At 43.7% G+C, this 25,706-nt stretch overlaps 1 protein-coding gene across 1 annotated transcript; it reads right to left on the minus strand.

Moving 5' to 3' along the window:
* Positions 1 to 2,818: 2,818 nt before the first annotated feature.
* On the minus strand, positions 2,819 to 25,591 carry PSMD3 (proteasome 26S subunit, non-ATPase 3). Its single transcript, XM_040331470.1, has 12 exons — positions 25,394 to 25,591; positions 20,591 to 20,781; positions 16,833 to 16,970; positions 15,024 to 15,160; positions 14,297 to 14,487; positions 12,858 to 12,961; positions 12,381 to 12,495; positions 11,084 to 11,203; positions 8,971 to 9,074; positions 7,451 to 7,606; positions 7,221 to 7,271; positions 2,819 to 3,808 (listed from the first exon to the last, which is right to left on the minus strand). Exons 1-12 carry the CDS (start codon positions 25,515 to 25,517, stop codon positions 3,731 to 3,733), a joined length of 1,509 nt encoding a protein of 502 aa, XP_040187404.1. The 5' UTR covers positions 25,518 to 25,591; the 3' UTR covers positions 2,819 to 3,730.
* Between the last annotated feature and the right edge of the window lie 115 nt (positions 25,592 to 25,706).

Genomic DNA, 25,706 nt, shown 5'->3' on the forward strand with positions numbered 1-25,706 from the left:
ACACCGGCCAAAAAAAGCAGGAATCCCTGCCAAGGCATAACCCCTCCCAAACCCACTAAGACTCAATTTTTAGTGAGCGTCCTTAGGTGATGGGTGTGCCTACGTATGCCTCTCTGAAGGATTTCTTTCTGGAGCTTTAGTTCCTCCATTTGCTGGCTTGTCCCTGAAACCACTAATGGAGTAGAGGGGGACTTTATCTGGATCAGTTGCTATGTTCAGTGGGCCAAGAGGGACTGTACTTGCAGAAGCAGCCTGTAATGCTGCTGGTCGGTACTAGATCCTAAGCGAACTTGATGTCAGGGTGCTCCACGGGTCCAGGGTAGTGATCCCCAGAGGGGAAGTCCCTGAAGGTTCTGTGAGGCATGCCCATCGTGATAGGTGAAGATTAGGTCTGTTGGCACTAAAGCATGGACTGGTGAGTGCTTCTAGATTAAGTGGAAAACATTGTAGCCTTTCCTTGTTCGTTTTACATTGAGGCTGTTTGACCGTTTTCTCACAGTAGAGCTACACTACAGCAGCAGTGTTCAAATGGCACCCATGCATTAACACATCATTAGGGGCATCTTCACGTGTGCGGGGCTCCATTTTGTTTGTTCCTACAGCTTAGTACAGTCAGCCATTCTACTATTCTGCCACAGCAGCTTTCAGCATAGTGAGCAGCAAGTATCTGTGGACACTCATTCTTAGGGGGTGACTGCGACTTAGGTGTTTTGGCTTGTGTCTGCACTCCTCTTAGGTGAGTGGCCACTCCCCTTGGGGTATAAAAGGCCTATATACCCCTCAGCAAACCATGATCTTGTGCAGGCAGAAGGGTGTGGGGGTTGAGGATTGGGCTCCCAAACCCCATTATCGGGTAGGGATGACACTGTACCGTTTGACCTGCAATGGCCCTTAATCCCTATCCTTATCTAGAATTTCTACTGCCTCTGGGGCACAATCCTCCATATCCTTTCTCAGCCATTTGTGGTTTGCAAGATCAGCTTTAAGGGGTTCTCATTGGCTTGAGACACTTTGGATGTAAGCATCTGTGCTCTTCTTTCCCTGCTTCCTTTTTGCAGGAGGAAGAGGCATCAGTGGAACATCCAGAAGATGAGGAAGAGCAAGCCATGGAGGAGTGGGAATCCTCTGTAAACAAGTCCTTCCATGAGGTGTCTCAGACACAGAAGACCATAGTGGGCTTCCTTGAAGATGTGGTGCACACTAAGCCGAAATTTCCCCTTCTTGGAATCAAGGCTTGGGTCCTGGCGACCACCAAAACATCCCAAATCTTTTCCAGAGCACCCTCACTTGCAGGAAGTAATAAATGCCAAGGGGAAGTTCACTTTTACCAAAAATCTGCAAGGTGAACCTACAGTGGACCCCCCAAACCTGCTATGAGACATTGGCCAGGCGCTTCAACGGTCCAGCGATTTATAATCGACATGGCTTAATCACCAACCCAAACTCCGGAGCAATATCACGTCACTTCTGGTTTGGAGTACTCGGTCTGTGGAACGCAAGGTGTCCCAGATCTACGGCTGTATCTTTTACATTGACCCCACAGCACTATTGAAAGTGCATTTAAAAATATCCTTTGAATTTAATAAATTTATATAATACACCCATATGTGAGTGTACCCAATGATCAAACCCACCGGGGAGGAGGCGGCTTCTAGGGCAAAAGACCAGAAACAACGGTTTGAATGTGCTTTACCCCTATAGGGGTACATCTTTCTGGCGAGAGTGGAACCCAGAGGGGAGCAAGTGTGGAATTCACTTGACTTTCACCATAAGTTTTTGCTGATCCAGGCACAAGTCACTATATAAAGAAAACAAAATCGTTTAACTGCGTGTGTGTTTATATTTTATACGGAGGCCACTCCGGTCTGCACGGTATTTATGGATTTTTTTTTGCACAATAAGTACATTGCACTAATCTAAATAAGGTTACATATTTACTGGTGTATATTTTGGTTTTTGAAATCTTTAAAGCGTTTCCGCTGGAGAGGAGGGAAAGCCACAGGAATTTCAAATCCACGGACCGGTAAAGCGTGACCCGATGTCTCATCAGGTGATCACGGTACTCTGGTATAGCAGGACATGTGAGGGTGGGGAGGGGGTCCAGTGTAAGTTCGCCTTAGGCCCCTTTCACACTGACACGTTTTTCAGGCGGTTTAGCGCTAAAAATAGCGCTGCTATACCACTTGAAAAGAATCGTGCCCTGCAGTCTTCAGTGTGAAAACACAAAGGCTTTCACACTGAAGCGGTGCACTAGCAGGACCGATCCAAAAGTCCTGCTAGCCGCATCTTTGGAGCGGTATAGGAGCGGGGTGTTTACCGCTCCTTCCCATCGAAATCAATGGGAAACCACGGTAATACCACCCGCAATGTGCCTCTGCAGAGGTGCATTGCGGGCGGTATTAACCCTTTTTCGGCCACTAGCGGGGGTTAGACCGCCGCTATACCGCCACCGCACTTCCCGTCCCCAGTGTGAAAGGGGCCTCACAGACTTTCTGTAAAGGCGAACGCATAAATGCAAGAAGGTAAAAAATCCATCAGCTTTTAGAACTACTAATAAGATAGACACGGCCAGGCAACTAACATTTTCAGAAAAAGCCCAGCAGAAATAGTCTACATTTTCTTCTCCTAACAGGAATACTTTCATTATCCTATGCCTTTTTATTCCATTCAGCCCCATTTTCCTGGTTCAAGGAGCCTTCAACCCCAACATACCTTCAGAAAAACAAAAACCCATGAACATTGATCTTCTGATGAAAATCGTCAATATTTAACGCGGTAACTTAGCAGACGGTACAACAAACGCCACACCACAAAACAATTTGGTTACAAACAGCCTTTAATGAGTTAGTAAAGAGCCGAACAAAACTTGATGCATGTCATCACCTTACAGTCTTGATCAGTAACAAAAAAATAATCAGATGTACAAGATCTTAAGTGGAACTTTATGACTCCGGGTCATTGTATATTACACTTCTTTACAGCTGAAGTGTGAGTATTAAAACTATTGGCAGAAAATGCAAAACTCATTAGGCCAAAATGTTTTTGTGACCTATTGTAGAACAACAGTGGTTCTCGGCTCTAATTCTGCAGTACCCCCAACTGGTCATGTTTGGAGAATTTCCCACAGTGAGCATGGCTGTGAAAAATCACCAGTTCAGCCATCTGTACAGTTGAAGCACTTGTGCGAGAGTAACGAAACACTAAAAACATGATTTTGAGGGTACAGGAGTTAAGAAAAAAAAAATAAGAAAAAAAAAACACTGGTTTTGACCACATCTGGGTAACCCATGACCCTCCATTCCTTGGAACACTACCACGGCCAACACCCAGGCAAGGTGTGCACAGACAGTTGGAAGTTCCTAGAAAGGGGCTGCTGGTTATCCAAGGGTGGTGTATAAAGTAAAACACTGTAGGATGACATCAGTGTGGACAATCTCAAAGGCCGAGACAAGGAAAATAAATCTATAATGGGAGGCACAGTAGAGGGGTGCCAGTTAGGAAGAGTTCATAAATACATCATAATAGAAGATGCAGTCCGTTGCTTCAAAGCCTGCTGGAGAAACCTTCCAGTTCTCTGCTGCACGGATGTATGCTTATGACTGTTTAAAAAATGGCCAACGTGGAGGGGAAAGGACGAGGGGTGTACCAGGAAGGGCTTGAAACCAAAACCGGAGAAAAAAAAATAAACCCTAATATAAACAGAACAAAGTGAGGGTGGGTAAAGTCAAGGTCACGGGAAGCCATCGTCATCATCTTCGGCCATTTCTTTAGCAAATTCTAAATCCTGCTGTTCCCGCTCACGCCGCTCCTAAGAAATAAGAACCAATGGTTAAATTAGTACAGTATACACAGCATCAGGAAGGAACAGCAAGTAAAAGCTGGCCATTGGTTCTCCAATAAGAATATAACATAACTGAATCAATAAAGGCTCCAAGAGCTTCATTTATTTAGTAACAGGGAATTTCTTTTTGGAACTGTAATTCTACAGCTGTCCAGTGTAATAGGTATAAATAGAGAATTTCACAACATAAGCTGAGCATTTCAGGATTACAATTACATCTAGCAAAGGCTCGTGAAAAAGTTAATGTCATACTGCAAAAAAAAAAAAAAAAGGGGTTGTAAAGGTACAATTTGTTCCCCCTAAATAGCTTCCTTTACCTTAGTGCAGTCCTCACACTTCAATTTTGCTTTTAAAATGTCCTTATTTCTTCTGAGAAATCCTCACTTCCTGTTCTTATGTCTGTAACTCCACACAGTAATGGGAGGCTTTCTCCTTGGTGTGGAGTGTCGTGCTCGCCCCCTCCCTTGGACTACAGGAGAGTCAGGACGCCCACTAACACAGCTCCTTTCTCTATCTGCAACGTAGAAAGCGTCCCGACTCTTCTGTAGTCAAAGGGAGGGGGGTGAACACGACACTCCACACCAGGGAGAAAGCCTTGCATTACTGTGTGGAGTACAGGAAGTGAGGATTTCTCAGAAGAAATAAGGACATTTAAAAGCAAAATCGAAGGATGAGGTAAGTGAAGGAGGACTGCACTAAGGTAAAGGAAGCTATTTAGGGGGGAAAAAAAATTGTACCTTTACAACCCCTTTTTTACTTTTTTTTTGCAGTATGACATTAACTTTTTCATGAGCCTTTGCTAGATGTAATTGTAATCCTGAAATGCTCAGCTTATGTTGTGAAATTCTCTATTTATACCTATTACACTGGACAGCTGTAAAAAAATTGTACCTTCACAACCCCTTTAATCTTGGTTAATTGACGACTCTTTAGGTCCCATTTACTTGGGCATCACCCGAATGGAATGCAGGGGTGTTTTCTGGTTATCTGCCGTGTAGGCAGTCCCATTCACACCTATTAGGATACAGCAGATGCAGAGATACAGCTGGTCTCAATCTGACAGCCGGTTGGGCCTGAATACACACTGTCTGCGTTTGGGGACATGCACCTGCATGGCTGTTAAATTGGGACCAGTGGCTATGTGTGTGCAGCCGATGTGTCCAACACCTGTGCATCTCGTGCGGGTAAAGACAGCCTTTTGCATGGGTAAAGGCCCCTGGAAAACATCACGTATGACGAAACATGCCGGGCAGAGCTGTTTTTAAGGCATACTGTTAGACAGGTTAATTGGTTGTTCTGCGAGCTGGTCGGTAAGTAGGCTTGGTTTTTCCCTGGGCATTCCCCAGGTTTTGTTGTTAGAGCTATACACTGAGCAGCAAGCATCTGTGGACACTCGTTCTTAGGGGGCGACTGCCACCTAGGTGTTTTGGCTTGTGTTTGCACTCCCCTCAGGTGAGTGGCCACTCCCCTCAGGGTATAAAAGGCCTATATACCCTCAGCAAACCATGGCCTTGTGCAGGCAGAACCCGGATCCATCTTGGACCCCACAGAGGATAATATCTGCAGGCACAGATGACCTTGCTACAACAGGAGGTCCACTCCTTCCGGTAAGAGTCTCTACTTCTCCCGGGGTGTGTGTGTCCCACGGTGAGATTCATCCCTCTTTCCTGTGGTAGTGGTGGAAACTGAAAATTCCCCCATTTTTTCTAGATTTGTATGATCTCAGAATTCGATCTACTTATTTTTTTTATAGACATTATTCAAGGGTCACCATTTATCTTTTCAGAAACACTGTTATAATAGTGACTTTTTATTCAATCAATTTTTTGATCATCATATGTATTGTAATTTCTTAAAGCGGGGGTTCACCCTAAAAAGGAATTTCTAACATTAGAGCCAGCATACCAAGGACATTTACTTTCCGCAGGTCATTTTTTTTTTCTCCGTACATACCTTTATATTCTGATTTTGTCCAGGGCTTCCGCGTTCTGATGACTGCGGGACTGGGCGCTCCTATCCTTTGACTAGATGATTGACTGCTTGTGAAACAGGTCCCCTGTCGCACAACGCGCGTCACCAGATTTCCGGAAATGGCCGAGCTGCGAGTCGGCACTATGCGGCGCCTGCGCCCGCCGTGTAAAGCTGACTGCAGAGGCGCCGTATAGTGCCGACTCGCAGCTCGGCTATTTCCGGAAATCTGGTGACGCGCCTTGTGCGACAGGGGACCTGTTTCACAAGCCGTCAATCATCTAACCGAAGGATAGGATCGCCCAGTCCCGCAGTCATCAGAACCCGGAAGCCCTGGACTATATAAAAGGTATGTACGGAGAAAAAAAAACAAAAAATGACCTGCCGAAAGTAAATGTCCTTTGTATGCTAGATGTAATGTTAAAAAAAAAATTTTTGGGTGAACCCCCGCTTTAATGACATACACCTTTCAATGATCTATATCGTTTTTGGATTTAAGTTCATATTTTGTACACTTTATTAGCGTGACTATTTCCATTTACTAGTCCGTTTTCATGATTCTAGCGCATGTTTTGTGTCGCTGCTTTCTTTCACATATTTTTATATTATAAGCGCGGTCTACACATTCCGATTATACGTATGGATAGGTACGCCTGTGTGAATAACGCAAAGTTTTTAAAAACTCTGTTTGAACATAAAAGTCAGCTTTGAGAAGTAGTAGAAAGCATTTAATCATCAATTAATAAAGTGTTTTCTACCAAGTCCCTAGTGTTAATGTTCATACCTGATGCTTCTGCTAGTTTGTGTCCAACCCGGCTTCCTGTTGCAAGGCGACAATGCAGTATGCACAAGTTTCAGTTTCTCACAGCTTTGTCACCCTTGTCTTAAGACTACAAGACTGCAATGGCAGCATCATCTTTCAGCCTCTTACAGAGCCGTTACCTTGGAAAGAAGAGGCTGAGCACTCCTACATGGGTGTGTCTTGCCCTGTCCTGCTGACCCTTTCTTAGAGATTGACATGTGCACCTAGTTAATGTGGCCTGGCCCTAAAGAATTAAAACTGAGAGAAGGGATAAGCTCTCACTCCAACCACAGCCCCTTCCCAGCAGACCCAATGAAGATAGCCGGTGGTCAGGTGACCAAGTATTTTGAAAATTAAATTTCATTGCTATTAAACAAGCTACTTTTTTTCTTTGGCTTATTTTTATTGCAATGGTAAATGTGTAGGCGACGATTGTTTTATGTATAATGTGTGGAGTAATATAATTTCATTGTGAATTTGCTTTTACAATGACAATAAATCTTCTGAACTCTATATAAAAACAGTTGTCTGTGCAATAATAATTTTTTCTACTGCGTTTACCTCTGCTTAAACTAAAAATCTCGGTGGAGCCGTTCTATTGAGTCTTACCTCTGCCGACTCCAAATCTTTGTTGTATGACTTGGGAGGGAATCGCATAGCCTACAAAAATAGAAAATAAATTGCGTCTTACAAATAAAATACGTCCCATTTATGAGTTTCATTCCTTTTGCATGCATCACTTGTTAACTTGTAAATCATAAAAGCTATTACAGACTTTCCTCCACTAGCGTGGAGAGAATGGGTATCAACATTTCTCAATATTAAAATTGTCTCCTTACCTTGACGGACATATTGTGAATGTCTAAACAGAAGGAAATGCGTTGGTGGAAAGCCAGCTGGGGCTCCCGTGTGGAATAAATGTCAGTCATCTCCTTAGATTGGACATAACCCTTTTCATGGTTAATACTGGCTTCAATGACTCCATCACGGATTGCCTAGGTAAAAGAAAGTCAAGGATGAGAATAAGTACCGACTAATCTGGGCTCCCTATGTTATATATAGGGGAGGGGGGGGGGGGGGTGTGTGTGTGTGTGTGTGTGTGAAGGGGAGACGGCGGGGGAAATGTGTGTTTTTTTATTTCCCTGTATTAGGATTAAACCTGTGTTGTCAGGTTTGTCCCCGTTTTTCTTTCTTTTTTTTTGGTTGGGGAAGGGGCACAACCAGGACGGGGTCCAGGTTGTTGATGAAGCTACAAAGATATAGCATAAGAACAGACCAAAATAAAATAATGTTAAATGAGCGAAAGGAGAAATTAGTGATGGGAATTTTGAAAACCTTTTGGTTTCTACTTTTCTGTTTGTTATGGCAAAGAGCGATTAAGGTATATATATATATAAAAAACAAAAAGAGTTTGAGTTAAATAAGTAGATGTATTGAATAAGTTGCTCCAAAAGTTGTAATGTGATTATCTTTGTAAAAAAAAAAAAAAAAAAAGGGGATGAGAATGGAACGTGCAAGAGGTTGCACTGCTTGTCTGTCTTAGGGAGCCGTACTACTAAAACCTATCTCTGCACAGATAAAATTGAAAAAGGGAAGATAAAATAAATGCAAACAGTGGTTATAAGTTTTATGAACATGTTTATTTACTAAATGAAACATGTCATGCTTTAAAAATGTGCACGCTCGTGGAATGGTGACAAAACGATACTTAAAAATCTCTATAGGCGACACTTTAAAGTTTTTACAGGTTATCTGTTTAGCGTTACAGGAGGAGGTCTATCACTAGAACTATTGCTCTCACTTTAACGTTTGTGGAGATACCTCACGTGTAGAGTGAACCCTGTTTACATATGCGTTCGCGACTTACGTATGTGTTCGCTTCAGCGCCCGAGCACAGAGGGATGGGGGCCCTTTACATTTTCTCATTTATTTTACAGTGTCCCTTTAATTGTTTTTTTTTTATCACTTTTAACTCCTTCTAAAAGTGATGCAGCAGCTCAGGTCGCTTTTGTAAAGAAAGAATCGCTGGCTAAAAAAAAAAACAACAAAAAAAAAAAACACACACACACGTTATGGTTGACAGGCTTCAGCCATAACCCCAGTAAACTACTTCAAAGCCACAAGGTATATTTATATATACATATATACACACACACATATTTGGGTCGTGAAGTGGTTAAAGCAGAACTGCCATCTGCAGGGGTCTTTTTTGCCACCAACGGACAGAAAACTTCTCTATGCTTTCTAGAACTAAAAAAAAAAAATTCTATCTGGGAGTTGGGGTTTGAAATAAAAATTGCTCTCCAATGTATTTGTTCTATAGATCAGGCTCTCGCTTTGTCTATTCTCAGGTGCTTACCTTAGCAACTATGAATTCAGCATCCTCAGGACTGTCAAGCTGGAGCTTCTGGGCAATGTCAGGCAGAGAGATCCTGGAATATGATAGGCTGATCATACGCACACCTACAGAATAAGGTGATGAATCACATTAGCGTGAGTGTGTAAAATCAAAGAAAGTTAAAAAAAAAAATGTAATAAAAGAATCAAAAGCATGCTCTGCACAGAAACCAGTCAGATTCCAGGTTTTGTTGTTAAAGCTTAATTGAACAAGTTGAAGTTAGAAGCCGTGGACAGCTGCACCAGATTTTGCACTCACCAGTTTTAGTAAATCAACCCCACTGATTTGACAGGTAACAAAAGGCAACAATTTGCCTATATTCCTCATTTTTATTACCCCAATTTTCTATAGATAACCCATTTAATTTTCCTTCAATAAAAGCAAACAGATGGTGTTTTTTTTCTGGGATGTTATCTGAATACACATCTACTTCTGGATATTAAAAGGGGCATGCAAGATATTTATATTTTAGCCAACAGTTTGCAAAGCAAAAAATAAATAAAAAATAACTGCTTAGGGTTTCGAAAAATGTATCAATTAAAAGATCAAACTGCCATAAATACTTAGCAGCCGGTGTCATCAATGCCTTTTACACATTTTCTCCTATGTGGCCTAGAAACTACCAACGCTGAGACTGGCTGACTTGGAACTCAAGTAAAGCCAGCCATAGATGGATTGAAGTTCAGCAGGAACTGCAGAATTTTGATCCATGAATGGGCAGGCTGGTTGTATTGAAGTCGATCCAGGAAGGCTGTGGACTTTATCTTTCCTTTATTACTTGGCATAACATTGACTCAGAACAAGCAGGTGCCTTGAAGACTCTTACATAAATATTATGCAATGAACAGTTTTAACCACATGCTAAATTTTGTATTGCTATTTACTTACTGCACTAGAACTTTACAATTCATTATAAGTCAGATCGACAAAGATACTCCACAGTATGTTTTTAAAGCGGTGGTTCCCCCTTAAAAACAACTTTTTTTTTATTCCACTGCCCCCCCACATTACAATCGAATTAAGGCTCTTATTTTTTTTTTTGCTGCTGTACATACCTTGATACAGCATCTTCACCCGTGCATCCGGGTTGCGAGTCCCGCGGGAGTGGGCGTTCCTCACATGCTGTTGATTGACGTTTTGCCCAAAAACGAGCTCTCCCCTGTCGCGTAAGCCGCGTCACGGTTGGCGAAAGGAGCCGAACGGCGAGTCGGCGCTATACTGCGCATGCGCATCGCCGTTCGGCTCCTTTCGCCAATCGTGACGCGGCTTACGCGACGGGGGGAGAGCTCGTTTTTGGGCAAAACGTCAATCAACAGCATGTGAGGAACGCCCACTCCCACGGGACTCGCAACCCGGATGCACGGGTGAAGATGCTGTATCAAGGTATGTACAGCAGCAAAAAAAAAAATAAGAGCCTTAATTCGATTGTAATGTGGGGGGGCAGTGGAATAAAAAAAAGTTGTTTTTAAGGGGGAACCACCGCTTTAATTCTTCTTTCGCCAATTTGTATTTATTTGCATAAAAGAAACCCTGTCACCAGACCATTCCTTTAAACAATTCTCTAATATTATATGAGCATTTATCTTATTTTAGGTGTGTTATTTACATGTAAAAGCCTCAAGAATGCTGCTGGGCACCGCCATTTTGGATGTGACATTAGCACCCCCAGCAGACACAGAACGGTCACTCAATTAATATTCCCCCTTTGCTCCTCTCCCAGCTGCAACTTAAAGGGTTATGCAACAAAGTGAAAAGAGAGTTGGGGAGCTGGACCAGCACAGAGGGTAATTAACCCCCAACAGAGGAGAGGGCTGTCATGTGCAAAGAAGGAGGAGGCTGTGCCAGGTAGTTGACTTGCAAGGTGGTGACAGGGTCTCTTTAAATGCAGTGAAATGAGAAACATCAGATATACAGAGAAGCATAAAAAGGGGGGGGTTGATTATGCCTATATTGCAGCATTATTACCATTTCATGAATAAATCACCCCTTCTATATTGAGTCTTCTGACTGAACAGTAGAACTTTATTATACCGACTTAGCAGGGTCTATTCACTGAAAGAGGTAACCTTCTTACCTGTCTTGATGACATTATGCCTCAGTCGGATGATAAGTGTGTACGTTCCATCTGTCTGGAACTTCTCACAAAACTGCTCAAGCACCTGATTAAACTTGGACAGATTGCCTGTACGGACAGCTGTAAAAGAAAAAGCATGTAAAGAGTCTTGTACTTATTACCTATACATATTGTACGTACAAACAGACTTCAAAAGGTTGGAGACCGTTACCATAAATTATTGCATCATTTATACAAAGTGAACAAGTCTGCACTCAAATTACTGCTGCTTTTGAATCATACTGTGTGCATCATACAATAAAGTAATAATAAAAATACAAATAGAACGAGTGAACAGGATTTTAAAAGGTTTCAACACAAGTTATTGTACTATAAAAACATTTAAAATGATACAAATTTCATATATAAAACCATCATAGAACATCCATGCAGCTACAGTAAAGGTGCATTAACTTCAGCTCAACATGTTTCAGACTATGGCTTCTTCGGGAAACATGTAAAGCTGAAGTTACTGCATCTTTATTTATTTTTTATCTGAAATTTCTATAATTTTAAAAATGTTTATAATAAAATTTGGGAATTTTTTTACCAACGGATGTTGGCACCTTTAAAAATTACATCCTCTCGTTCTATATAGTATAAACCTTTTGAGGTCATTATTAAGGGATGTGGTGCCTGCGACGTTCAGAAACCCCACAATCTCCTAGTAATAAAAAGAGAAGTATGTTTTTTTTTTTTTTTTATTATTGCAGAATCATACTTACCTAGGTGGATGCAGCATCGGTCCGATGCTGTATCTGTTCCTCGGCGCCTCCAACAGTGAAAGCCGAGCAATCGAACATTGCTCGGTTTTTAGAGCTTCCCGAGCAGAGAGCTGCTGCCTGTCAGCTGCTCTGCTTCTCCACACTCACTGGAGCACTGAGCTGTGGAGGGGTGGGGAGCGGCCGTCTCAGCGGCTCGCTGAGAGCGTGAGGTGGCTACAAGTCCAGGCACCTGGTGGATCCAGACTTCCGAAGTCGGGATGACGCGGTGCCTAGACTGATTCCGGTGACGTCAGCAGAGAGCGGACTTCAGACCGCTCTTTTCTGAAAACAGGTCACAGGAGTACAAAAATACTACAACTCTAAAATGTATGCAATTAAATAAAACTATAGATGTCGGAATCTTATTTTTTTTCCCCCAGCTAAAGGGTTAGTCATTGTTTTCAGATAAAAAAATTTTTTTTTTCCTTTAAATGGTTTTAATGTTTTCTGAAAAGGTAAACTTACATTTGAAAGTCATTTTATGGAAGGCTCACCTTGGGTAAGGAGGAAATAAGGCATAAGGGACCTCTTTAACGAATGCTGTCTGAATTGGAGACGATCTGGGATTTCACCTAGTAGAAGTTCTACCACAATCAAAAGCTTGTGGACCTGAGGAGATAAAAAAAAGGAAGGAAATTAGTGCAGAATCACACAGGGATGATTACAAAACTACCTAGGAATGTGTTAAATCAAGTAGTGACTTCTCTAGAAAAGTGTATTTTTTTTTTTTTTAAGGAAAATCTGTATTTTTATTAGCGTTTCATCTGCCGAACACCCGAACAGCCTCTACTTCTTTAGTAGGTAAACCCCAGTGTGTCCCAAAGTATCTACTTACATTGCATTTTTTTTTTTTTTTTAAAACAGTTAAATATGCATAGGTAAGGCATTTTAAACAAGCGGAACAGAGAATTGACTTCCCTTCTTTATGTGCTACATAACCTTTAATGAAAGATCTGTAAAAATCTTCTTACCGTCTGTTTGAAGCCCACCGCTGTGTGCTGAGGGGCTTTCCTCAAAGCATTAGTCAGAGTCCTTCTGGCTTCAGTGTATTCCAACTGAATAGCCTTAATCCGACCTAGAAGAAAGCATGAGTGCAATCTCTTGAAATGGAAACCTCAAAAGTCTAAAACAATCATTTATATGTCTATAGACCAGGGGTGCTCAACCATTTGAAGAGTAAGGGCCACTTAGGCGAATTGGTAACTAGTCACGGGCCACAATGAGCGGAGCGGGAGGATGACGGGTCCATGTCCACGGACACAGCCCACTCTACTCTATGGGCCCTCTGATCCAATGCGATTCACCCAGACGGAAGGGGCAGATCCCTTTCTATCTTTTTTTCTTTAGGTAGGCGGGTGTAAGCAGACACAAGTCTGTTTTAATCTGATGCTCCATAGAGGTGAATATTAAGTCCAATTGGGTCGGACCGATCATGTGAAAGAGGCCTAAGGCTGCTTTCACACTGATGCACTGCGATTTGCCCAAACCGCGGGTGCAGCTCAGTGCACCCGTGGATTTTCTGCGTGTTAGCTGCACTTTGCCGTAAACTTCTTATATCCTACAGGTATGGCGCACTTTGTGAAAGCACAACAAACCCGCAGGTAATAACAGAAGTCTATGGCTCAGTGCTTGATTCCTCTATCAGCGGCTTCATTCACAAAACTGCTGCTCTGGGATGGCAGGTCAGCAACCCGTGATCTGGGCTTGCCAACCTGCCATCCCAGAACACGAAGTTGAGGGCCACTGGTTGGGCACCCCTGCTATAGACCCTTCAACAGAATGCAAATATCCAGAAACTCGCACACTTAGAGAAAATTTCTGAAATAATTGCTTACGAACATATTCATTGACTATCTATAGCTGAAGAAGGTAGGATGGATAATCAATTAAAGGGGATGTTCTCTAATTCTTGATAGTTCATAGCTTTTCAGGCTCAGCATATTCAAAGTACATTAGTCACCAAACCCCGTCCCACAAAGTGTGTTGAGGGAGGTGCATCCTACACGTCATAATTATGGCCATTCAGTAACATGTCTGCGACAAAAACAAATAATTTATGATGGTCTGGTGTAAAATACTTTATGGGAGATTAGTAACAAATTAACTGGAGTGACTGTAGATAGCTGTAGGAAATGTCATGCTGCTGGGCATAAAGGAAGACAGAAAGTGACATAGGAGTTATGTCCGGTTTCAAAGCTACAGACAAGAACCAATTCTAGCCAAGTGTACATTATTCCACCTCTACACATGACGACCACAATCATCGTTGAGCACAATCCGTAATAAGACGAAATTCTGGATAACTGTGTCCAGAAAATAAGCCAAAAGCTTTGGGGACGAACCAAAGCTGCATCATCTTCTCTTCCCTTTTCAAAAGTCATTATGGAATATAGGGAAAAACATTGCTTACCTGTGTAGTACAAATAGCGAGCCCACTCGTTGTTGTTAGCCAGCTCAGGAAATACCGATTTGGACACCAGTTTTTCCGCCTGATCATACAGGTTGTAATGTAAGTAGTTTCTAAGAAGAAGGTTGAGCAGTGTAGCCTGTCCATCAGCATCATGCCTGAGTGTGGCTGTGCGCAGTCTTGCATGCAGGAAGCTGTAAGAGTATATATTGTTTAGTGTCACCAATCAAAAGCAGAATGCAAAATAAAATTTTTGTACATCTTATCAAAATTACACAATCTTCTGTTTAAAGGCCGATTTTGCAAAATGATAGTAAGGTCAGAAAAATCATAAGACAAGTATTTGTAAAAACTTGTGGCCCATTTCTTGTTTGAAACGTGAATTTGCTGCAAACAAATCTCTCTACTAGGAAAATCATGTTTACAGACTACACACAATACCAGTTATCTAATCTCACTATGTTTCCAGGTACAGGAGACTTTCCCTTCCCCAATGTACAGCATTGCCCCTAGATAACATTGAGCTATTTTACTGCAGAATGCACAAGTTATTTGACAAAATAAATGGTGCGGCTAAAGTTCTGCCCTAAATTTCTCAGTGCAACTATAGTACCTAAATCTATTTTGGCATCAACCTCCTGTAATTCACTGTACAGCAGTATTAATTCATCAATTAATTATCTAAAATTATTGTCCAATGTAGCTTTCTAAGCCTTGATGTGTTGCTCACCTTCTGACAACATCTAGCTTGTTGAGGAACTCATAGCTGCGAGAGTGGTAGTAATAACATTTTGCTACTACGAGATCCAGAGCTCGTCGATTCTGAGTGCTGATTTTCTGCATCAAGTCATCTGACACCTTCTGCGCCTGTGGGGAACGAGAATAAAATACATTTATAAAAGCTAACCATCACAAAATCCAGAAATACACTGTGGGGCAGATCCACAAAAGGATTACACCGGCGTATCTATTGATACGCCGGCGTAATTTTAAATTTCCCGCGTCGTATCTTTGATTTGTATCCACAAAACAAGATACGACGGCATCTGGGTTAGATCCGACAGGCGTACGTCTTAGTACGCCGTCGGATCTTAAATGCAATTTTTCGCCAGCCGCTAGGTGGCGTTTCCGTCGAAATCCGCGTCGAGTATGCAAATTAGCTATTTACAGGGATCCACGAACGTACATCCGGCGCATTTTTTTTACATCGTTTTCGTTCGTCTTTTTCCGGCATATAGTTAAAGGTGCTGTTATGAGGCGTACTCAATGTTGAGTATGGCCGTCGTTCCAACGTACAATTTAGAAATTTTTACGTTGTTTGCGTAAGTCGTTCGCGAGTAGGGATTTGCGTAGAATGACGTCACCATCGGAAGCATGGGCTTTTTCCGGGTTAATTTCGAGCATGCACACTGGGATACCCCCACAGACGGCGCATGCGCAGTTAAAAAAACAAACAAAAAAAAAACGTTGTTTACGCCGGGTCACGACGTATTAACATAAAACACGCCCCCATTACATCCATTTGAATTCCGCGCCATTACGCCGCCAGAGATACACTATGCCGCCGTAACTTGAGGCGCAAATTCTTTGTGGATTCGAAAAAAATAAAATAAGTTGCGGCGGCGTAGTGTATCTTAGATACGCTGCGCCCAGCGTATTAATGCACCCAGGTACGTGGATCTACCCCTGTAACTGAATGCAAACCCATTCAGGGCAAAGCAATGGGTTTACTTTAATGACACTCTCCTCTGTTCTCTTCCCCCAAAAGACAGCGCTGGCCTAATCACCTAGCACTAGCCCAGTCACACAAGAAGCAGCGGGTCACATGCTCATCTGTACTCAACAGTGCGTTTTTTGTTTGTTCGTTTTTTTAATCCTATTGGTTGTGAGGCACTGCATGGGCAAAGCAAAGTTGGCTATAAAGAAACTCCTACAAACAAGTAACTGCATAATCATAGGAAAGCAACTATTCCAAACTCAAAAGCTGTATAGGTTCAGACTTACTTTAAGTATATGTCATATGAAACAGGGAAGAGCTGCTTGAATAAGAGTGTAATCACAAGTGTTTTGGTTCAAGACAAGTTCACTTTGAAATCTTGTGGCCACAAATAAATGTGTATCTGTAAAGGCAATGTGGTTTATTTACTAAAGGAAAATTCACTGTTCACCGCAGGTGCAAGTGCAGTCACTGTGGATCTGAGGGGGACATGCAGGGAAAATAAAATAAACATGATTGGATGATAGAAATCAGCAGAGCTTCCCCTCATTTCAGATCTTCCCCCACAGATCTACAGCAAGTGCAGTGCACAGTGGATTTGCCTTTAGTAAATAAACCCCAATGTGCGTTTGATTGTTATGCGTTTCATTATTACATTATCCATAAAGCACACAGTGCTTCTAAGCAGTTTATTAGCAGATGCATACATTTACTGTATGCATCTGCTAATATAAAAATTCAATAGAAATCAGCAGACATTTAGACGTCAAACATAAAATGCACTACGTAATTAAACAATGGTAAAATAAACCATGCTCTCACCTCTGTGTAGTGTTTGCTGTTCATCAGATATATCACCAGAAGAAGCTGCAGGTAAGCTTCTACCTCTGGGAGCAAAGGGGCCGAGGCAGCCTTTCCTGTTCTTGGTCTGAACTGTAAATCTCCCTCTGTATCCATCATCTGCAAAGTTTGATGTAAAAAGATTAGGTTATACAACACATAAAATGTTATCGTTAATACTTCAAGCTAAGTAAACACTGAAAAGTAATAGATACTCTAGTTTCAGTATGCATCTCACAATAAATCCACCTTCCGTATCTGTTTAAAACAGCGCAATAAGAGCCATTACGCTAAACTACCATTCACAACCAGAGTGTCTGACTGATTAGGAGCTTGCCAGCCCAAGCCTCAGTGGAAGAGGTCCTTGGCTTTCCTCCAAATGTCTCCCTGTTCCCATGGCTGACAGAGTAAGGAATTTTTCCACTGCCTCCACCAGTCAGATTTTGTTCCCCTGATGAGAGACAGTGAAAAATTCCATTATTTTGTATTGAATCTCTTAAGCTGGTCATACAGTGGGGAAAATAATTATCCCTTCCACCCTCCATATAGCTTCAAGTCTGACTTCTAGTTATAATGCCCATATATCCCACTTCTGGGTGTATTTATATAAAAAAAAAAAAAATAATTATTGTATGTGTGTATATATATTTTTTATTACTTTCACTGTTTCACAGTATAAAATGAACCCCTTATATTAGCAATTATCTGCTTTTTTTGTACTATAAAGGGACAATTTTCATTTTTTTTAACCCCATTATGACCGGGGAATCAGAAAAAAATACCCACAACATACATGGGGCAGGGGGTAGGGCTGCGCATCTTCACCGGTCTCACGATTCGATGCGATTACGATTATCAAGTCCACGATTCGATTCGATTCGATTCGGCGATGCATCACGATGCATCACGATTGCAGCGCAAGTGCGCATGGCTCTCCCCCCAAAATACTAAAGGAGATGATCAGAGACTGCAGACATGCTACAGGAGATGATTAGAGACTGCAGACATGCTACAGGAGATGATCAGAGACTGCAGACATGCTACAGGAGATGATCAGAGACTGCAGACATGCTACAGGAGATGATCAGAGACTGCAGACATGCTACAGGAGATGATCAGAGACTGCAGACATGCTACAGGAGATGATCAGAGACTGCAGACATGCTACAGGAGATGATCAGAGACTGCAGACATGCTACAGGAGATGATCAGAGACTGCAGACATGCTACAGGAGATGATCAGAGACTGCAGACATGCTACAGGAGATGATCAGAGACTGCAGACATGCTACAGGAGATGATCAGAGACTGCAGACATGCTACAGGAGATGATCAGTGACTGCAGACATGCTACAGGAGATGATCAGAGACTGCAGACATGCTACAGGAGATGATCAGTGACTGCAGACATGCTTCAGGAGATGATCAGAGACTGCAGACATGCTACAGGAGATGATCAGAGACTGCAGACATGCTACAGGAGATGATCAGAGACTGCAGACATGCTACAGGAGATGATCAGAGACTGCAGACATGCTACAGGAGATGATCAGAGACTGCAGACATGCTACAGGAGATGATCAGAGACTGCAGACATGCTACAGGAGATGATCAGAGACTGCAGACATGCTACAGGAGATGATCAGAGACTGCAGACATGCTACAGGAGATGATCAGAGACTGCAGACATGCTACAGGAGATGATCAGAGACTGCAGACATGCTACAGGAGATGATCAGTGACTGCAGACATGCTTCAGGAGATGATCAGAGACTGCAGACATGCTTCAGGAGATGATCAGAGACTGCAGACATGCTACAGGAGATGATCAGAGACTGCAGACATGCTACAGGAGATGATCAGAGACTGCAGACATAGTACAGGAGATGATCAGAGACTGCAGACATAGTACAGGAGATGATCAGAGACTGCAGACATAGTACAGGAGATGATCAGAGACTGCAGACATAGTACAGGAGATGATCAGAGACTGCGGACATAGTACATGAGATGATCAGAGACTGCGGACATACTACAGGAGATGATCAGAGACTGCGGACATAGTACAGGAGATGATCAGAGACTGCGGACATAGTACAGGAGATGATCAGAGACTGCGGACATAGTACAGGAGATGATCAGAGACTGCGGACATAGTACAGGAGATGATCAGAGACTGCGGACATAGTACAGGAGATGATCAGAGATTGTGGACATAGTACAGGAGATGGTCTATATTTCTCCTCCATACAGCCCAGTCCCTGCAGTGACAATGACTTATCACAGGTGACACATCAGATTCCACTACATGCCCGTACCCCCCCTGTGTCCCCGGATAACAGCACCCCCTCCTCCTCAGTACTTACATGCTGTTCTGTGCAGTGCGCACACAGGATGATTGGAGGGAACAATGAGGAAAAATACATGATTTTGCCTGTGCATTTTCAGTGTGTTTTTATGTGCTGACATTGTCATCAATACGCCCTTTAAAAATGCACAGATGACAATGAACCCTCAATAAAAATATCAGTACAGCGAGGACTACCGTGTTATTTATTTTCTATTAAAATTAACACATTCCCAAGTCCTCGCTGTACTGACATTTTTTATTGAGGGTTCATTGTCATCTGTGCATTTTTAAAGGGTGTAAATAGGGTGAAACTCCCCTTTAAAAAGTGCACAGGAATACACATGGCTGCTGGGGGGCAGGACTCAGGGATTACATTCCACAACTGACAGAGCACTGTGAGTTTCACTGCACTGCACTGTCTGCTGAAATTTCTCTGACTCTTTGCACATTCCAGCACACTAGGAGTTAACACAGTGGAATGTGCAGAGAGTCAGAGAAATGTCAGCACAGGCAGAGCATGTGTAGGAATCAGACTGCTGATAAAATACCTGTGATACTAAATGCTGTTATAGCCAGTGCTGTAATGTGCTTTTTACAACATATGCAGAATCATACCTCATGTCTCCGTGTGTATATTACTTTCCCCTCATGTGACTCCATGCTCGGACCTGCCTCTCATCTCCCCTGATGTCCGTTCTCAGCCCCGCCCATCGTCTATAGCTAAAGTAACAGATCACAAGAGAGGCGGGCGGGGCTGAAATCAGAAGAGACTTTGAGACGAGGGATGTGAGAGGACAGAGGAAGAGAGAGGCAGGCCGGACCATGGAGTCACATGATCGCATGTACAGTTACTACGGAGCTACGAGGTATGAATCTGCATACATTTTTAAAAAAAGCACACAGAGCGATTGCCACTTAATGGATTACAACGCGCATTTATAAAAAAAAACATTTTAAAAGACCTGCTCGGAGCGATCTCCCGGGAGGGGCGGGGCAAGTCGGGATGACGTCACCCGACATCGATTATTGGGGTCACATGCATCGATGCCGAATCGGGGGGCCCCGAATCGCGATGCATCGATGCAACGATTATATTCAACACCCCTAGCAGGGGGTGTGTGTCATGACAAGTCTGATGATTAGAGGAGAGCAGGTTGCATTTGCAGCACAGCTACAGCACTGACCATGCTTTTCTCTCATGCCTAGTGTGGTCAGCTTTAATAGGAAAGCAGAGGGACTGGCAGGAACACCATGGATTTCACATAAAGGAAGCAATACAACAGGATACTTTTTTCATACAAGCACATGGTACAGCAGGCACTTATCAGGAATATGAAAGGTTGGGCCTATACATTCTTTAAGTGAAGACATTGATTATGCCCACACTTACCTCCTCCAAGAAGCTCAGCATCCAGTCACGGGTGGTAGCATTGGAGGTGAAAAAGCCATTAATCGCTTTGTGCAGGACATTGGGGTTCAAACGACGGGATGTGGATGGCAGCGCTCTCAGTGCACGAAGAACAAATCTTGGCTCTTTTCCAGACACTGCCTTCTCTATCTGCTTCACATGCTCCTTAATATCTAAAATGTTCAAAAAAACATTAGCAAAAAAAAAAAACAATAGAGGGAAATATATGCAAATAGTACAGAATACCATCACTTCATATACAAGAAGAAACTCAAACTTTTGGTCAGATTGTCCCATTTATTCTGCTTAGAACACTACACAATTCACTAGTGCTCATTTCAGTAAGCACAGAAAGAAAGCTGGGCATGCACTGGAGGTAGTAGGATTTGTAGTACTCAGAGGCCTCATTCACACGGCCGTCCAATGCCCAGATCAGCGTTTTTCTGCGGTGGGCATGGCCAGGTGTTTATGATCAGTTGTGGTGGCTTAGCCTGTACAAATCAATGTCAGAATAGGAGGTTCTGCAGCTGTCTGAATCTAAGGCTCCATGCATGTTTTGCCTATAGAAGCAGCTCAATATTATCCTACATGTCCAAGTACGTTGGGATGATTAGAGGCATATTTTTAGGCTTAACGTTTAGGCAGGAAAAAAAGCCCTTCTGGTTTGCGTTTCTAATAGGGAGCTTTCTGGCAGAAAAAAAAATTGCAAAACTCTTCTAAACTTTGTACAAAAAATGCTCTATATGAGCTTTTTGTTTCTGCCAATTACCTGCAGTTAGGGACAGATGAGCGGATTGGACACAGGGGGCACCATCTGTATGTATGTATGCAAACACGCAGATGTGCCCATTACCAGTGTACAGTTGCAATCTGCCATTGATTTGTATGCAATGGTCATCACTCACAGGTGCACAAATATGCTCGTTTATAGGACATACCACCCTTTGCTCCTGTGTATATAAGCCCTTCCCCTGATGTGCAAGCTATGAGAATTCAGCCCAAACACTAGATCACAAAAGAATGAACAGACTTTCTGCAGATGGAAGTAAAATACAGCCATATTTTGGTGCCTGGCATTGCACATAGCAGCTTATACAAATCAATGGCAAGTTTGGCTGTATACTAGTAACCGCACATCAGAGTGTTTACATACATACAGTGATGGATGAGCGCCAACTGTCTGCATCTACAGGGTGCACATTTGTCGCTCCATACATGTAAACACTCAGGCCTCGTACACACGACCGAGAATCTCCTCAGGAAAAACCCATTGTTTTCCCTGACGAGATTCTTGGCAAGAAACTCTTGCCGCTCGAGTGTACTGACTTTCATTTCAAAAGAACCGTGGTTCTCTTTAAAGGAAAGAACGCGGTGACGTCATTGCGTATGAAGAGCATGCGCTCGTCACATTCAATGCCGTCGCCGCCATCTTGCTTCACCCTACCTATGCCGTGAAAGCTACCGCACATGCGTCAGTCATTTTGAGCATGCACGGGTTTCCACGGTGACAGGTGAGTATACACACTCTCGGGTTTCTCATGTGGAAACAGGCAAACGAGAATCTCGACGAGAAAAAAAAGAGAGCAGGTTCTCTTTTTTTCTCGTTGAGATTCTGGCCAGATTTCCAGACAAGAAACCTGAATGCCTCATACACACGAACGGGAATCTCGGCAAGAAGCAGTTTTCTTGCTGGTTTTTGCCGAGAAACCCGGTCGTGTGTACCCTCCTCAGACATGGGGCTACAGCTGCACAGCTACAGGATTATTATTTTTTTTAATGCTGTACAGCCCCCTGTGCCCATGTGAATGAGCCCCTCCCATGATGTGCGAGCCAGCAGCAGGGCAAAATTAATGGACTTCAGCAGATGGAGGTAAAATATGGAAGACACAGGCATTGTACAAATCAATGAAAGGTCACTGCTGTATACTGGTAACAGCACATCCAAAAATGTACATGCTTACACGAATGGATGAGCTCTCCTGAACGCAAACCTCCTGCATCCACAGGGCGCACATCTGTCCCTGTATACATGTAAACACTCACAAGTACGGTTACCAGCATACAGTCGCAGCCTGCTATTGATTTGTATACAATACCTGTGACTCCCAGGTGCAGAAATATGCTCTGGGAAGTCACGGGCGTTGCACACAGCAGCCTGTACAAATCAATGGCAGATTGGGGCTGTAAACAAGTAACTGGACATCCAATTGTTTACATATGTACAGCGACGGATGAGCGCCTCTGAATGCCAACTGCCTGCATCCACAGGGCACACATTTGTCCCTGCATGCATGTAAACACTCAGATGTGGGACTACCACTGTAGAGCTACAGGATGCCATTCATTTGTATGGGACACCTGTGACTCCCAGGTGTAGAACCTTTTTTTTTTTAGGTTGTACAGCCCCTGCGCCCAATGTGAATGAGCCCTTCCCCGTGATGTGGAAGCCCCAGCAGCACAGCAAAATGAATTAACTTCTGCAGATGGAGGTAAAATATGGCCAAAGTTCTGTGCCTGGAAGTCACAGGTGTTGTACTTCGCTACCTGTCCAAATCAATGTAAAGTCACTGCTGTATACTGGCAATCGCACACGCTTACATGAATGGATGAACTTCCCCTGGACCCCAACCAACTGCATCCTAAGGGCGCACATCTGTCCCTGTATACATGTAAACACAGATGTGCGGTTATCAGCATACAGTCGCAGCCTGCCATTGATTTGTATGAAATACCCATGACTCCCAGGTGCAGAATCAACGGCAGGTTTGAGGCTGCACACAAGTAACTGGACATCCAAGTGTTTACATACGTACAGGGATAGATGAGCGTTTCTGATCCCCAACCTCCTGCATCCATGGGGCACACATTTGTCCCTGTATACACTCACTGCAGTTACCAGCATACAGTCGCAGCCTGCTACTAAATTCCATGCAAAACCTGCGACTCCCAGGTGCAGAAATACGTTCATTTTTTACAGTGCACAGAACTCTGCTCTGGGAAGTCACAGGCATTGCACACAGCAGCCTGTACAAATCAATGGCAGGTTGCGGCTCTATACAAGTAACTGCACATTCAAGTGTTTACATATGTACAGGGATGGATGAGCGCCCCTGACCCCCCCCCCCCCCCCCAACTGCCTGCATTGACAGGGCACACATTTGTTCCTGTATACATGTAAATACTCACATGTACGGTTACTAATCACAGCCTGCTATTGATTTTCATGCACTACCGGTGACTCCCAGGTGCAGAAATACGTTCATTTTTTACAGTGTGCAGAACTTTGCTCTGGGAAGTCACAGGCGTTGCACACAGCACATGTACAAAACAACGGCAGGTTTGCGGCTGTACACTAGTAACTGCACATCCAAGTGTTTACATATGTACAGGGATTGATGAGCATCTCTCTGATCCCCAACTGCCTGCATTCATTGGGCACACATTTGTCCCTGTATACATGTAAACACTCACAGGCAGTTACCAGCATACAGTTGCAGCCTGCTATTGATTTCCATGCAATACCTGTGATTTCCAGGTGCAGAAATGCATTAATTTTTTACAGTGCTCAGAACTTCACTTTAGAAAGTCGCAGGCATTGCACACAGCAGCCTGTACAAATCAATGGCAGGTTGCAGCTGTATACTAGTAACTGCACATCCAAGTGTTTACATATGTACAGGGATAAATGAGCTTCCCTGACCACCAACTGCCTGCATCCACGGGGCGCACATCTGTCCCTGTATACATGTAAACACTCACAGGCAGTTACCAGCATACAGTTGCAGCCTGCTATTGATTTCCATGCAATACCTGTGATTTCCAGGTGCAGAAATGCATTAATTTTTTACAGTGCTCAGAACTTCACTTTAGAAAGTCGCAGGCATTGCACACAGCAGCCTGTACAAATCAATGGCAGGTTGCAGCTGTATACTAGTAACTGCACATCCAAGTGTTTACATATGTACAGGGATAAATGAGCTTCCCTGACCACCAACTGCCTGCATCCACGGGGCGCACATCTGTCCCTGTATACATGTAAACACTCATGGGGCCGTTACCAGCATACAGTTGCAGCCTGCTATCGATTTGCATGCAATACCTGTGACTCCCAGGTGCAGAAATACGCTCATTTAACTCTTGCTCTGGGAAGTCACAGGCGTCGCACACAGAAGCCTATGAAAATCAATGGCAGGTTGGGGCTTTACATAAGTAACTGGACATCGCAGTGTTTACATATGTACAGGGATGGATGAGCGCCCTCATCACCAATGTCTGCATCCACGGGGCGCACATTTCTCCCTGTATACATGTAAACACTCAGATGTGGGACTACCACTGTACAGCTCCAGGATGCCATTGATTTGTATGGGACACCAGTGACTCCCAGGTGCACAGTTTTTTTAGGCTATACAGCCCCCCCGTGCCCAATGTGAGTGAGCCCTTCCCATGACGTGCAAGCCCCAGCAGCAGAGCAGAATGAATGGACGTGTGCAGGTGTCCCGGATGAATAGACATTCCCCTGAATGTGGTGCAGAGATTCACCTGAGCCCTGTGCCAACCTCAGAGGATCGATGGCTGGCTAATTCCTGGAGTCCCCCATAGGCCCCATTCACCTCCCATGTCCCCTGATCTTCTCCAAACCGGCCCCCTCCGCTCTAATCTCCAGCTATGGGAGGACTACAAGTCACAGCAAGCCCTGTCAGTGACTCCTAGGACGTGACGGCCACCCACAGACACACACACAGCCTATAAGAGGACGAGACACAACAAGGGAAAGATGGATACCCTCCAGGGTGACACTGTCCAGCTCCTTCTTCCCTCCCTCTCCGGTGCTGCTCCCGGCCGCCGGCTCTTCCTCTTTCATTTCCACATCCTCCGGTTCCCGTTTTTTTGCCGTAGCCTCCTTCATCCTGACCACCCGGTGCCTGCAGAGCTCGCTTTCCGCTTCCGGTCCGGGAATGACTAGCAAATCTCTGGCTCGGACGTAGCGCGGAGGATGCCGGGAGAGAGGACGCGCAGGCCGTAGAGCAGAGTGCCGAGCGCATGGATCGCGAGGCTGAGTCACTGGAAGTGAGCCGAGACTGGGAGGACTGGGCGA

The sequence above is a fragment of the Rana temporaria genome, chromosome 12, assembly GCF_905171775.1.
Source record: "Rana temporaria chromosome 12, aRanTem1.1, whole genome shotgun sequence".
Lineage (NCBI taxonomy): Eukaryota > Metazoa > Chordata > Amphibia > Anura > Ranidae > Rana > Rana temporaria.

Coding starts and splice junctions, on each gene's coding strand:
- PSMD3 (XM_040331470.1), bottom strand. CDS start 25,517: ATGAAGGAGGCTACGGCAAAAAAACGGGAACCGGAGGATGTGGAAATG. Junction 16,971..20,590: donor TGCTGAGCTTCTTGGAGGAG/GTAAGTGTGGGC, acceptor CAAACTTTGCAG/ATGATGGATACAGAGGGAGA. Junction 3,809..7,220: donor AAGATTTGGAGTCGGCAGAG/GTAAGACTCAAT, acceptor CTTATTTCTTAG/GAGCGGCGTGAGCGGGAACA.